General features: G+C 42.6%; 1 protein-coding gene across 1 annotated transcript in view; it reads left to right on the top strand.

The window, feature by feature from the left end:
• The window catches only part of ZFAND4 (zinc finger AN1-type containing 4), a 70,841-nt gene that overhangs the window by 9,031 nt on the left and 46,012 nt on the right, over positions 1-15,798 (top strand). Inside the window, exon 2 of the mRNA XM_062214325.1 lies at positions 630-930. Within this exon, the coding sequence (XP_062070309.1) occupies positions 669-930 (262 nt within the window). The 5' untranslated portion in view covers positions 630-668. The remainder of the gene's footprint in view (positions 1-629; positions 931-15,798) is intronic.

Genomic DNA, 15,798 nt, shown 5'->3' with positions numbered 1-15,798 from the left:
AACTCCACACTGGGATTTATCTTACTCTTGTGTTTGTTCTGATTGCCTCTTATACCTGGCGGCCATTGCAGGTTCCTGAGCAGAGACTGTCTAACATCTACCGACCTCGTCTCAATGCTATAATGATAGATATTCTCTGGAAACCCAGCTGCTCTTCAGTTATTTAATGAGTCTTCTTTTTAAGAATGCCGTTAGGGTGATTTATATTCCTTTTATGCAGTGTGATTCAAATGTACAGTGGCTTTAAAGTTATGCTTTATATGGCTTGGGAAAGGATATGTATAACTTATTGCAAGTCTTACAATAATGAACTGATGCTTGAGTGTGTTGGTTTAAATATCATTGAGAACATCTGTAGAGCCACGCACCATACATGAGTAACTGTTTTTAACCTTAGTAAGATATATTACAGTATCAAAACTATACCTAGTCTTAATCTTCCAGGCTAGCTGGGAGAGTGATTTCAGAGACAAGTGTGAAAGGTTGAAGATTGGACATAAGTAAGAGTACCAAAGTGACCTGTGGGTCCATCTGGAAGATTGAAATGGGCCATAGTTACTTGGAAAATCTTTATGGGAGAATGAGACTTTCAGATAGCCTTGTTTAAAAAAATTATTTTTGTTTTTTAGGTACAAAACTCAAAACATGAACAACGACCTGTATAACCAATGTTCAAAGCTGATTCGGCTAGAACTGGAATACAGTTGTCTACAACACATTCCAGAGGAATTAGGAAACTCAAAGTAATGGATAATAAAAAAGAGCCCCCATTCTTCAATGAAGATCACGTGGGACCATTTTACTGCAAGCTTCCTTTCTATGATACCATGGAGCTCTTTATTGAAACATTGACTGGAACATGTTTTGAGCTGAGAGTTTCACCCTGTGAAGCTATTATTTCTGTGAAAGCAAAAATTCAAAGATTGGAAGGTACTCGTCTTTCTTTATTTTTAGGATATAGGTTTTAAAATTGTCTGTCAAGAATGTATAATTTTAAAAGTCTTTTTAGTGGAGAAAGTCTCAAAATCTGTGACATCAGAATATTCCCATGGAACAACCCTCACTTGGCTCCAATAGTCATCCACTCATGAACTGTCTTGTTTCCTTTCTCCCCCCTCCACTCCCCTTCCACATAGTTTTTTTTTTTTTTTTTTTTTTTTTTTTGATAGGCAGAGTGGATAGTGAGAGAGAGAGAGACAGAGAGAAAGGTCTTCCTTTTTGCCGTTGGTTCACCCTCCAATGGCCGCTGCGGCTGGCGCATCTCGCTGATCTGAAGCCAGGAGCCAGGTGCTTCTCCTGGTCTCCCATGCGGGTGCAGGGCCCAAGGACCTGGGCCATCCTCCACTGCCTTCCCGGGCCATAGCAGAGAGCTGGCCTGGAAGAGGGGCAACCGGGATAGAATCCGGTGCCCCAACCGGGACTAGAACCCGGTGTGCCAGTGCTGCAAGGCAGAGGATTAACCTGTTAAGCCACGGCGCCGGCCACCACATAGTTCTTTTGAAGCAGATCCCTGGCATCATTCTAATGGTGTGAAATGCAATATTTTAGAATAATTGCAGCAAGATGACATGCAAATTCTACTACATGACAGTGACTTTTAATGGGAAATAGTAATGTGTTCCATTTTATATTGCTTTGAAATTCTTTTTTTTTAATGTGTAAATTTTCCAAAACAGTTTTTTTGAGGGGGCATATGTTTATGTATATTTGAAGTTATGCTTATTTTTCTCAGTCTGGATAGTGTGAATCCAAGACCAGGTACCAGCATGGCTGGGTTCTAATGGGGCCCCCTCCCTGGGTTCACTCTCCTCATGTTCTGCTTCATCTTCACTTTCCCTTAGTATGTAGCAGGAATATTGAACGATGTTCAGCATCTCTTTTTTAGTTTATGTATTTGCAAAAAGTGCCACAGGTTGTTTTGTGTTAAACTTAGTCTTCTTTTTCTTTGTACCTTGTGGATTTCTAAAAGAAGTGGTATTGTCAAAATCTAGTTTCAACTCAAAAATTAAAGTGTTCTATGTAACACTAAATTGAACTTTGCTGATGGAGACAGCTGAAGCGTGCTTATTATAAAGATAACTAGGATTGCCCTCCCCCAGCTTAAGGTCAGAACTGTAGAAGGATGAATAGGTTGGGATTTTTTCTCTTTGTGAGATCAAGGGTCCCTATGTGTGAGCTTCTGACTATTTGCCATTCCTCTAGCCCTGGGGAGAGCTGAGGAAGTTAGTAGGCAGCTGAGTGTGGTGACAGCATCAGCACATCTAGTAATGGCACATGAATCTTTTGTCCCTCAAGTGTTTTGGTGAGATCTGGGATGAGAATAGTTTATTTTGACTTTGTTCTGCTCTTTTATTTATTTGATGCTGTGATGATTTTTTTGTGTGTGTGGCTGGAGGGGGAAGCACAAAGATAAAACCTTTTCATGTTCTAAATATCTGTACTTTTCCCCCTTTCATAGACTTAATTTTATTTCTACTTCAAGACACAGAGACAGACAGAAAGCACTCCCATCCACTGATTTACCCACCAGTGCTTGCAAGTAGCTGAGGTGGGCCAGGCTGAAGCCAAGAGCTGGGACACAAATCCAGGTCTCGCACATGGGTGGCAGGCACCTGACAACTTGAACCGTTGTTGCTGCCTCCCAGGTGTACCTCGGTCTCAAGCCCATGCATTATGTAAAACAGCACACATGGGCGGGTGGTGATGGGAGAACTTGGATCCCTGCCATCCACATGGGAGAACCAGATGGAATTTCAGCCTGCCCAGCCCTGGCTCTTGTGGGCATTTGGGGAATGGAGCAGCAGATGGAAGATCTGTCTCTCTGCCTTTTAGATAAAATGAAGAAAAAAAAAAAACACAATTAAACCTACATTTTAAAAAATAATAAAATGCATGTGATGTGGGCATCCTAACTGCTGGCATTTTAACCGCTGACCAAACACCCACCCCCATTCATTTAAAATAATCTCTGTGCAGCAAAAGCACTTTAGAAAGCATGCTGTTTCAGTCTTCTAATGTCAGAGGGTAATCTAGGCTTAAAAATTAAGAACTCCTCCAAGGGAAATATTTGGTTACTATCAGAGTCAGAACCAGAGCCCTGTGGAACACTCCTCCTCCTCTGTAGGAGGAGGCATTGTTGGAGTAAACACAGTGTCTTTGTTGTTGTTAGACAGTTGAATTCCAGTTTAAGCATTTGCAAAACACGGTTATTGGAAAATCAGTCTAGCAGATGGAAAACTGAATTAAAAGGTAAGTTTATTTTGATGCAAAAATGTTTGAAATTCATGCATGACAAAAATCTTCAAAAAATTCATGGGAATGCATATATGGGAAAGCTATGAATGAAAATGTTTTATGAATTTCAAAATTTTTTGCACCAGAATAAAAATCATTTAATTCGATTTCTTGTGAGCTTCTTGAAGTGTCCTCATATGTAAAATACCTACTATCTTAATCTTCTGAGACTGACATAACAAAATGTTGTAGACTTCAACAACAGATATATTTTTTTAAAGATTTATTTATTTATTTGGAAGTCAGTTACACAGAGAGAAAGAGAGGCAGAGAGAGCGAGGTCTTCCATCTGATAGTTCACTCCCCAATTGGCTGTAACAGCTGGAGCTGTGCTGATCTAAAGCCAGGAGGCAGGAGCTTCTTCCAAGTCTCCCACATGGGTGCAGGGCCATCTTCTACTGCTTTCCCAGGCTATAGCAGAGAGCTGGATGGGAAGTGGAGCAGCCAGAACTAAAACTGTCACCCATATGGGATGCCAGCACTTGAGGCCAGGTTGATAACCCGCTGAGCCTCAGCGCTGGCCCCAACCATAGATATTTAATTGCTCACAATCTGGATGCCAGCAGTCCAAGATCAGAGTATCAGCATGGCAAGTTCCAGAGAGGCCCCTCTTCCTGGCTTGCAAATCTCTCACTGCATTCTCCTTGTATCTTTCTGTGGAAGAAGGATGTGGGGCTGTGTGTGTGTTGTGTGTGTGTGTATGTGTGCACACGTGCTTTCTAGTGAGCTGTCTAGTGTTTCTCCTTATAGAGACACCAATCCCGTCATGAGGCCCCCCACTCTGATAGTCACATCTAACCCTGATTGCCTCCCAAAGGCCTCATCTCCAAATACCATCCTGTTTCGGGCCAGGGCTACCTTGTAGGAATGTTGAGATAACACATTCAGTCCACAGCACCCACTACTAGTGGTCCAATAAATCCTAATTCACTCGTCCTATTCTCAGTCCCCATCCTCACACACCCCCCACCCACACACCCCTTGCTTCCCTCCTGTTCTCTGGATTTCTTGTAGCCCATGGGCAGTGATAATCATTCTGTACTTGAAGGGGGCAGCCTTCATTCAAAATACATTTGGATCCTTTTCTGAGTAATCTTCATTCCTGCACCCCTGAAAGACATGTGGGGCTTACATGGAGGGTGCGATTCTTCAAATCAGAGGGATCTAGAATAGAGAGGGCAGGGCTGATGTCACTCAGCTTTAATGTTTCAGCAACATGGTTCTGCCAGGTGGCTTTTCCTTTTGGGCAGCTTTTGCTGAGTTCAGAACTAGAGCCTGGAGGGATATGGGCAGGAGGATGGAGGGCCTTATGGGGGAAAAGGTAGGAGGAGCTCGCTGGGTTAGGAATGATGAGGCTGCAAGAAGAGACTTGAAGCCGCCTTGAGGTGACAGGGGAGCCAGAGCCACACTACCTGGGTTCAGGTGACTGGTTAAGCAAGTGACCTATCCCATCTTTATTTTAATAGTCCCTACTTAAAATGGGATTAATAATCGATCCTATTCAAAGGGTTGTCACCAGGATTAAGTGAGATAATACATGAAAAATCCTTCACAGAATGTCTGTGTTCATTGTCATATGTGCCCAAGGAGATATGCACTATACACTTGGGAAGAGGCATAGCTTAGCTCTGACTTTTCCAGAAGAGGCAAATTCTGTGGAGCTTAACATTACCTAGTGGGGCTGGCACTGTGGCATAGTCTGTTAAGCCTCTGCCTGCAGCGCTGGCATCCCATATGGGCATTGGCCCATGTCCCGGCTGCTCTACTTCTGATCCAGCTCTCTGCTAATGCCCTGGGAGGGCAGCAGAGGATGGCTCAAGTGCTGGAGCCCGTGTACCCACGTGGAGACCCAGTAGAGGCTCCTGGCTCCTGGCTTCGGATCATTGTGGCCATTTGGGGAGTGAATCAGTGGATGGAAGACCTCTCTCTGTCTTTCTGTCTCTCTTTGTAATAGAGCCTCTCAAATAAATAAATGAATTGAAAAAAATTACATAGAGCAGTAGTGTGAAAAGGAGAGTACATTGCCCAGAAGATAAGAAAAAATAATGCAGTGAGGTTTGGAAAGAAAAATGTGCCAAGAAGTATAAGGGATTGTTGTCAGTTGATTCTTTACTGTCAGGGCAGTGGATCCCATGAAGTGTAGTCCTTTGGCTTCTAGTCTGTAGCATTAATGCCCCATGCTAGAGATTTCTTTTCTCTTCCATGCCTAGGGTAGGATTGTTTTCCTTTTTAAGCAGTGGGGCCGCATTATTAGTGTTGGCCAGTGGGCTATGAGTGAGAACATGATTCATAGGTGTGGTGACAAGTCCCTGGGTGACCCTGCCGACAAGAATGGATGTGTAACATGAGCGAAAAGTCAATCTTTATTTTATACCACTTATTTAATTCATTTTCTCTTTTCACAGTAAACTAACTTCTTCCCTTCATGTAGCACAGTGTTACATGTGCACAGCTGTCTTTTGATTTTAATTGACATATAATTGTACTTATTTGTGGGGTACATTGTGATATTTCAGCATCTATGTACACTATGTTCTGATAAAATCACAGTTACGAGCATGCCCTTCAAACCTTTACCATTTCTTTGTGTTAAAAACATTCAAAATCCTCTCTGCTGGCTGTTTTGAAATGTATGATTAGTTGTTTTCTATCCACTACCCTGCTGTGCCATAGAACATTAGAAATTATTCCTCCTACCCAGCTGCACTCCTGACCCCGTGAGCCATTTTCTCTCCCTCTCCCTTCCGCCCTCCCTTTCCAAACCTGTGGTCATCAGTAGTGTGCTCTCTTCTTCCATGAGGTCATCCTGTTTTTTCAAGAGCATGCAGTATTTGTCTTTCTGTGCCTTACTTATTTCCCAGTGTCGTCTGTGCTCATCCATGTTGCCACGAGTGGCAGGATTTTATTCTTTTTGATGGCTGAGTCGTAGTCCATTGTGTATACACACCACATTTATTTTTATTCATTTCTTCATCCATACACACCGGGGTTGACTACATATTGTGGTTATTGTGAATAGTGATACAGTGAGCATAAGAATTCATGCAAGATGTGGCCTTTTGTGTCTGGCTTCTTTCACTTGGCATAGTGTCTTCAAGATGTATCATGTGGTGGTACGTATGTCATTCTTTTTTATGGATGAACAGTATTCACTGGTTCACTCCCCAAATGGCCACAGTGGCTACAGCGAGGCTGATCTGAAGCCAGGAGCTTCTCCTGGGTCTCCCGCATTGGTGCAGGGGCCCAAGCACTTGGACCATTTTGTGCTGCATTCCCAGGCCATAGCAGAGAGCTGGATCTGAAGAGGAGCAGGTGGGACAGGAACTGGCACCCATATGGGATGCTGGTGCTGCAAGCAGAAGCTTTGCCCACTATGCCACAGTGCTGGTTCCTATAATCTTTACATTAAAGCCCATTTTTCTAATAGCAGTATAGCCACTCCAGCTCTTTTGATTACTGTTTGAATGGTGTATCATTTTCAGTTCTTTTAGTTTTATCCTGAGTTTTTCTCAGTTCTCCTAATCTGCCCCCTTTTGTTGGAGAGTTTGATCTACTTATATTTAAAATAATGATTAGTGTGAAATATGAAATATATGAAAAATGATTTTGCTATTTCTTCTCTATATGTTTTTCTGTTTCTGTATGTCTCCAATTTCTTTTGTGTTAAGTGGAGAATTTCTAGTTTTGTCATTTTAATTTATTCACACACATATTATTTTCTTGATATTTTCCCTGGGAATTATAATTAGCATTTTAATTTCTTACAATCTGCTTCAGATTACAACTGATTTAAGTTAAATAATCTTGGCTGCTAAGTAACTCTGCCTCCCTTTTATTTTATTAGGTGTTATTGTTACAAACTGTGTCTTTAAACATTGTGCTGTGGTTTGTATAGGATATTGTTCATGAACTCTCGCAGATGGTGAAGTTCCAAATTTATGGTTTGGTGGCAGTAACAGGTGGAAGCTTGATCTTAGTTATTATGGTGTCTAGAAGGTGGAACCTGTGGGCCTGGTGGGAGGAATGCTGGTCATTGAGGACATACCCTTGGCAGATAGTGCTTGTCTCAGGGTATTGGTTATAAAAACGTGGGTCTGGCCTATGTGCTCACTGTCTGCTTCCTGGCTCTCCATGTGATCATTCCTGGCACACACTCCACCATTGCTGTCTAGCCAGGCAGCAGAACCAAGGAGGCCCCACATCTTGAATTGTGAACCTCCAAAACTGTGAGCCGAAATAAACTGTCCTGCTCAGAAGTAGCTCTTCTCAGGTGTTTATTACAGTGATGGAAAGCAGTTATCTTAAATCATATGAGAAAAAAAGATATCAATCCCTTCTTTTATAGTTTTATTTGTAGCTGCCTATACTAGTGTTTTTTTTTTTTTTCCTGTGTGGATTCAGGTTAGTTTCTAGTGTACATGCATTTTAGTGTGAAGGACTTCTCTTAGCATTCGTTGTACTAACTACCCTCAATTTTCGTTGGTCTGAGAGTCTCTTAATTTTCCCTAGATAATTTCACCATATATGGAACTCTGGGCTTCCAGATATTTTTCTCAGTACTTTGAATATGCCGCTTGTCTGCCTCTGCCTTCCATGCTTTCTGATTAGAAATCGCTATTAATGTCACTGAGCATCCTTTGTATGCAATGAGCAGTGTGTCTTGCTGCTTTTAGGAGTCTCTCTGTGTTTTTCACCTGACAGCTTGAGTATGCTATGTCTTGCTATTGATATCTTTCAGTTCATCCTCTTTGGAATTCACTGAGATTGTTAGACATCCGGATTAATGTTTTTCTTCAGATTTTGGAATTCAGGAGAAAATCATTTGGGAAATGGTAATATCATTCCCTCTAAGAGTGCCATTATTCATGAATTGTTGGTGTACTTGATACTGCCGCACAGGTCTGTTAGGCACTGTTGATTTTGCTTCATTTTTTCCTTTCTGTTTCTTGGGCTAGGTAACCACTTGATCTATCTTCAAGTTTGTTGCTTCTTTCTTCTGCCTCCTCTGCGCTGCTATTGAGCCCCTCTAGTGAGCTTTCCATTTCAATGATTACACTTTTCAAAACTCCTATTTAGGTCTTATTATTTCTATATCTTTATTAGTATTCTCTCCATTTGCAAAGATATTATTTCTTTTGTTCTTATCCTTTAGCTCTTGGAACATATTTAACACAGGTGATTTCAAGTCTGTCTAGTAAGTCCCTCTCAGTTTCCTCAAAGACAGTTTTGTCTTGTTTTTATTCCCCTGTGGTGTAAGCCATACTTTCTTCTTGTTTGCTTGCATGCTTTATTGTTTTTGTTGGAATTGTCTAGTTTGCAACATTTTGTTTATTTCAGTGTGACAAATCTGGACATCAGATTCCTTTCCCTACCCAGGGTGTTTGTTTTGTTATTTTTGTGTTTATTTTTTACTTTGTAACATCTGCTTCTTTTGCATTGGTGGCCAGTCTCTGTTGATAAGCTGAGTGGACAGAAATTTCCTGAAATGATTAGAGTAATAAATTTCCCCAGTCTTTGAAAAGGAGAGAGAGAGGGAGTTGAAGCACATCTTTGTAATTTATAACTGTTTCACATCTTGCCTGTTCACAATGTCTCCAGGTCAGCCAGAAGTGAGAACTTAGTACTTCTTAGTACTTTCTCAGCTCTTCCCTGAAGATGCACACACTGTTGGGGATGTGCATTGCCTTCTAGATTTCCAGGAGTGTTAAACCTTTTAAAGACTTTTATTCCCCAAAGCGTCTTAATATTAGCCTTTTTCTCCAGTTGTTTTCCTTAACTGTTTATTCATTGCCTCAGGCAGCAGAAACTAAAATATTTGTCTGTTAATGTTTCCAGAAAATGCCCTCTACAGGGTGACTTTAGTGCTGGGTAAGTTGAGTTAGGTGACATAAACAAGCTATTTTTTCCAGTGAGAGGGTTTTCGAGTGAGGCACTAAACAGGTCAAAACACATAATTTCAGTTTTTTTTTGACTAAGACCTTTTTATGTTCCTATTGCATGTAACTGGTTCTTGGAATGAAGCTGACATTTTCAAGTCAGCTGCTTATCTGGGGAGTGGAGGGTAGGACTAGGCTAAGTTAAAATGCCACAAAGCTCGGTGTTCTTATCAAGGCGCAGATTTCTGTTTGTTTATACTCCTCAGGTTGTTGGAAGTCACTGGTCAGTTTCCAGTCCTGAAAGAGTTTATTTTTACATTTTTGCCATTCTTTGCTTTTTTTGGAGGAACATGCTTTTGGAGTTCCTTACTCTACCCTCCTCTGTGATGTACTCACTGTTTTTGAAAGCTAGTTTAAATGGTTAGCATTCTGAGTTAACAGCTGTGGTGTTTTCTGTGTTTTTCCCCTCCAGGACAGTAACTATGTTGCTGAACTAGAATTATATCTGAGATGGGTTCTGCCATCTTTGTTTTCCTTACTCTGTAAGATTTTTTTTTTTCTGGATGCAGAGACTTCCCTTTAGTTTTGGATAATTTGATTATGTTACGCCTTGCTATACTTTCCTCCCTCCCTCCCTTCCTTCTACCCAAGTCATAAAATTTGTACATCTCTCTATTTTGTAAATGTTTATTCTGCTTACTGTTCATTAAGACTTTTGGATGTGTAAGTCTGGTTTTTTTTTTTTCTTCAGCTTGGGAATTATCAAGCTGTTATTTTTTTCAAAATATTTTTCTATTCCCTCTTATCTCTTTTATCCAGATTGCCTGCTTGAAGTTTTCCCATAGCTCACTGCTGTTCTTTGCATTTTCCCTGACACATTTTGTCTCTCTGTGTTTCATTTTTAGTTTCTGTGCCTATGTCTTCAAGGTCACCAATCTCCTTTTCTCTACTGTCTCATGTGTTGTTACTTTCATCTTGTGTGTTTTTCATCCCAGCCAGTGTAGTTTTCACGTGTAGAAGTGTAAATTGACTCTTTCTAAATATCTTCTGTCTCTATATGTTTGTCTCTATTTTTGAAGAATAATTATATTGAATGTTTTTCTATTAAATTTTTTTATTTACTTGAGAGGCATAGGGAGATCTTCCATCCTCTGTTTCACTTCCCAAGTGACCTCAACAGCCAGGGCAAGGCCAGGCCAAAGCTAGGAGCCAGGAATTCTATCCAGGTCTCCCATGTGGATGGGTAACAGGGACCCTAGAACTGGAGCCATCATCTGCTGTTTCCCAAGGTGCACATTATCAGGAAGCTGGGTTGGAAGAGGAGGCAGGACTCAATCCCAGGCACTCATAAACAGGATGCAGGCATCCCAAGTGGCAGCTTAACCTGCTGTGCCACATGCCCGCCCTGGATAACTTGTTGCAGTTCTATGTGGGCCCTATGTCCTACAGAGAGCTGCTTCCCTTCAGCATCATGAGCCAAGCTCTGTGAGCTTGAGACTGTGCTCCTAGAGCTTCTCACCTCTCTCAGCCTTCATAGCATTGAAGAGAGTTAAAGCCTTACCCTTGGCTTAAGGGGATGTTGCCGCTGGTTTGGTCTTCTGTACAAACCACTAAAGTTTCTCCACATCAGCAATAGGGTGTCTTGCTGAGGCCTGCTGATCTTCAGTTCCCCTGCCTGCCAGCATGGCCTGGAACTCCTCACATGGCAGTGAATTGGGCCAATCTTATGGCACGCTGAAGATTTGCTTCCTGTCTTTGAGAGATCACTTTCTTTTTATTTCATGATGTTGCTATGGCTTCATCTTGGCTCTTTCAGGCCTGATTAAGCCATTATTATCACAGGAAGCTGCAGCCTCTTCTGTGACCCTTTCAGAACACACTGTACTGGGGCTGGGGCTGGGGCTGGGCGTAGTGGGTAAAGCCACCACCTGCATTGACAGCATGCCATATGGGTGCTGGTTTGAGACTCAGCTGCTCCACTTCTGATCAGCTCTCTGCTATGGCCTGAGAAAGCAGTAGAAGATGGCCCAAGTGCTTGGGCCCCTGTACCCATGTGGCAGACCCAGAAGAAGCTCCTGGCACCTGGCTTTGGATGGAGCCCAGGTCCGGCTGTTGCGGCCGTTTCAGGAGTGAACCAGAAGATGGAAGATCTCTCTCTGCCTCTGCCTCTGTCTCTCTGTAACTCTACCTTTCAAATAAACAAATCTTTTTTAAAAAATAAATGATCTTCATGAATTGTCCCAGGTTTTGGATACTTCCTTTCGTTATTTGAAGATGGGGTTGTTTTTTCTTGTTTATATTAATATTTTTTCATTGAACTTCAGGGACAGAATGGAGTTGAGCTCTACTGCTCCAACAATTGTACCAGGAAATGACTTCAGTTAATGCTTCCTTAATCTTCTATGTTTTTATGTATAGCCTGGTTCTCCTATGGCAATAATGTGGGCTGATTGTTGCTGGGGTTTTTTTGGTTGTTTGTTTTTCTTTTTTTTTTTTTTTTTGATAGAGTCCTTTTTTCAAGTTAAGGAAGTATCTTTCTATTGCTGCTATAAAGATTTGAAAATATTACATTAATGGCTGGTTCCAGAATTTTTCTTTGAGAGAGAACTTTGGACAAGATACTTGATAAGGTAGTTGCAGGAGGAAAGTCCCTGAAAACATTACTGTCAGAAGACAACCACAGCTGCCTTTTTAACACCAATTAAAAAAAAAAAACCTGACGAGCATGCTGTTCACATGAGAAAGTGGGAGGTTTTGTTTTTAGCTCAGATTAGCTTGTGGAAAGTAGAGAACTCAGAGATTGAGGGGTTAAGATGGAAAAAAAAGCAGTAATGGGATGGTGTAGTACATGGGCACAGTGGGAATTGTGGTCCCTGACCTGCAAAACCTAAATGCAGTGGGGGTAATTGGATCCAAGGGTGTCAGGGCCAAGTGGGCAGCACTCACAATAGTCTAACTCATGGCACTGGCTGACTGATCGAGGTGAATTGATCGAGGTGTTGCTAGAAGTCAAGTACACATCAAGCCTACTAAACCCCTCCTTGAGCTGCAGAACCAGAAGAATTCTAGACCAAGGAACCGAGTCTAGTCTGAGTCATTAAAACTGTCACAGCTCTTGAATCAGTGCCTAGACTTGAGCTCATTGATAGAACCAGAACTGTTTGAATGAAGGGGCGGTCAGGTTCCTTTGAAGAAGGACCCAAGTACACTGCCAAAAACTCATGCTGTTAATCTTTCTCTTAGCCTTGCCTGACAGAATTTAGAACCTCTGACCAGGGTAGGGTAATTGTGCGCTGGGGAACATGAGCAGATCATGGGGGCTTAGTAGACCTGTCTCTGAACTGACACCAATTTCAGGGGACCCAGAATGTCACTGTGGTGCACCAATCAGAGTAGGAATTTATGAGTAGGTCAGTGGTCAGTGGAGTTCTGACCAAGGCCTGCTTCACAGTGGGCCCAAGGGGTTCCCAAACCCATCCTGTGGTTATTTCCCCACTTCCTGTTGCATAATTGGAATAGATACATTTATTAGCAGCTGGCAGAATCCTCAATTGGCTCTCTAAGCTGTGGAGTGGGGGCCATTTTGGTGTGAAATATCAAATGGAAGCCAACAGAAATGTCTATACGTGGGAAAATGGTAAATCAAAGCAGTATCATGTTCTTGGAGGGAGAGCAGATGTTAGGGCCACTTATAGGGACTTCAGAGATGTGGGCGTGGCACATACCATGTCCACATTCAACTTGCCTGTCTGGCCTGTGCAGAAGACAATGAATCCCGTAGAATGACAGTGAGTTGTCATATGCCTAACCAGGTGCTCATTCTCATTACAGCTCTACTGGATATTATGTCATTGCTTGAGCAAATTAACATACCCTGATACCTGCTATGTAGCTCTTGAGCTGGAAGATGCTTTTTTCTCCATCCCTGTTGCTTGTGTGCCTCAGAAGCAGCTTGCTTCCAGCTGTTAAGGCCAGTCATAAACCTCAACTGTCTTAGCTCCGGGTGTATCAACTCTCTACCCCTATGTTACAGTGTAGTTTGTGGAGCTCTTAGTCACCTTTCTCTTCCACGAGTTACAGCACCTGTGCAGTACATCAATGACAACATGGTGGTAGGACCTAATGATTAAGAAGTAGGAAGTACTCTAGACTTAATGGTGAGATTTTGGCATGTCGGAGTGAGGGAAATAAATTTGATATAAATTCAGGGGACTTTCACCTCAAGTGAAATTTCTAGGGATCCAGTGGTGTGGAATTTGTCAAGAGACCCCTTTCTAAAAGGAAGTTGTTGCCTCTGTTTGCTCCTCCAGCTAAAATAGAGGCACGAGGCCTGGTGATCTTTGGATCTGAGAGACAACATATTCCTCATTTGACTGTGCTATTCTCATCCATTTAACAAGCAACCCCCAAAGCTACTAGTTTTGAGTGTGCCGAGAACAAGAGAATGTTCTGCAGTAGGTCCAGACAGCTCCTCCTCAATGGTGCTTGAAATGTGGCAGATAGGGATGCTGTTTGGGGTGCTGGGCGACCCTCTACAGCAAAGGCCTTAGGATTTGCAGCAAAGCCTGGCATCATCCTTGCAAATAACTGCTTTCCTTTTGAGGAACATCTTTTGGTCTGCTATGGACTCTTGGTAGACACTGAATGCTTAACCACAATCACCAGATTATCATGTGACCTGAGCTGCCCATCCTGAACTGGGTATTAGTGAAGCAAGATGCTAAACCCACAAGGGGATTTATCATGTCTCAGGATCCCTAGCAAGGCTTAAATCTGGACAGGCCAGCAACATTCCATCATCAAATGAGTGCGCGTAGGAGATGAAGCCCATGCAGGCCCCAGGGCGCAGTGAGCTCTGTGAAGCGGCCTGCTCCTGCTGCACTACGTTTTCTCTCACAGGCTACACCTATGGCTTCATGAAGACTTCCCGATCATCAGTTGTCAGAGGCAGAGACGTTTGGGGCCTCGTTTACATAAGGTTCTGAACACTCCACGGGCACCACTGGAAAGTTGACAGCCACAGCGCTATGGCTCCTTTCTGGGTACTTCCCTGAAGCACAGTCGTGAAGGGAACAGAACTCTGAGCAGTACCTTGATTGGTTATCTACTTTGTTTGGAAAAAGAAACTGCTGGATGTATGATTATGTATACCAAGTTGTGGGCATGGTTTAGATCGTATCCTCAGGGACTTAGAAGGAACATGATTGGAAAATTGGTTATGGGAAGTCTGAAGACAAGTTACGTGGAAGACCTTCCTTCATGAATGGATAAAATATGTGAGAATTTTACTTTTTTTTCCATGCAAATTCTCAATAAAGGGTGATCTTAGCAGAGGAGGATTTAAATAGTCAAGTAGGTAATATGACCCATTCTGTAGATACCAATAGGCCTGTTTTGTCTAACCATATTGTCATCACCCATGTGGGCTCATGAACAGAGTGGCCATGGTAGCTGGGTGTGGTTATACATGAAAGAGAGAGAGAGAGAGAGAGAGAGAGAGAGAGAGGAGAGAGAGAGATTTTTTATCTGTAGGCTCACTCCCCAAGTGGCCCCAATGGCTGGAGCTGTGCTGATCTGAAGGCAGGAGTCAGGAGCTTCCTCTGGGTCTCCCATGTGGGTGCAGGGGCCTAAGTACTTGGGCCATATTCTGCTGCTTTCCCAGGCAGGCGCATTAGTAGGGAGCTGGATTGAAAGTGGAACAGCTGGGACTCGAACTGACATCTGCATACAATGCTTGTGCTAAGGATATCATCATTAGAATTGGAGTGTATTAGTCTGTTCAGGCTACTATGACAAAATAGCAGTGGTTGGTGGCTAATACAGCAGACACTTATTTCTCATAGTTCTAGAGGTTGACAAGTTCAAGGTCGTGTGCCAAGCAATTCAGTTTTTGGTGAGAATTCTCTTCCTGCCTCCTCACTGTGTCCCCGTGTGATAGAGAATGTGCAATTCCTCTATCTTCCTCTTTTCATAAAGTCACTAATTCCATCTGGAGGCCTCCCCCTTCACCTAATCCTAATTGCTTTCTGTTTTGTCCCATTAAACTTGTGACTGGAATCTCCCCAAAAGTGTAGGCAGGAAAGTTACCACAAGGAAGTGCATCAAACCGTCCCAAGGTAGAGTTGATTGGGATTCCAAAGAAAGAGGCATTGAGCTAGGCTGATCAGTTTAAAGCATTTATTAGGGGGAACTTACAGAGTGCTACAGTTTATCCTCACAATGGACAGTGAGAGATAAGGGGTGTTCTACTACGTATGTCCACAATGAGGGGGTTAGGGTATGGAATTTATGTGAAAGCCTAAGGAATTTTGGCTCAGGGCTGGGGCCAGTTTCAGTGTTTTGAACAACAACCTATTCACTTTTTTTAAATCAGTGCTTGGGAATGTCCAAAGTGCCCAAGGCCCTGGCTTGGGCCCAAGAGTGCAGGGGAAAACCTACAGTTGGTTGAGTCACAGAATGGTCAAGGTTCTCTGTGATTTTTGGTCAGATCCCAGGAAGAAAAATGGGAACCCAGGAGTCCCTGTTTCCTCCCAAAGGCCCCATCTCCAAACACCCATCACTGGCAGTGTTAGGGCTTCAAAATATGAATTTTGAGGGAACCAGAATTCTGTCTGTAGCATACAGAATG

The sequence above is a fragment of the Lepus europaeus genome, chromosome 17 (assembly GCF_033115175.1).
Source record: "Lepus europaeus isolate LE1 chromosome 17, mLepTim1.pri, whole genome shotgun sequence".
NCBI classification, from domain to species: Eukaryota; Metazoa; Chordata; class Mammalia; order Lagomorpha; family Leporidae; genus Lepus; species Lepus europaeus.
Note: the sequence above shows the minus strand (reverse complement) of the source record. Positions and strands in the feature narration are given on the sequence as shown.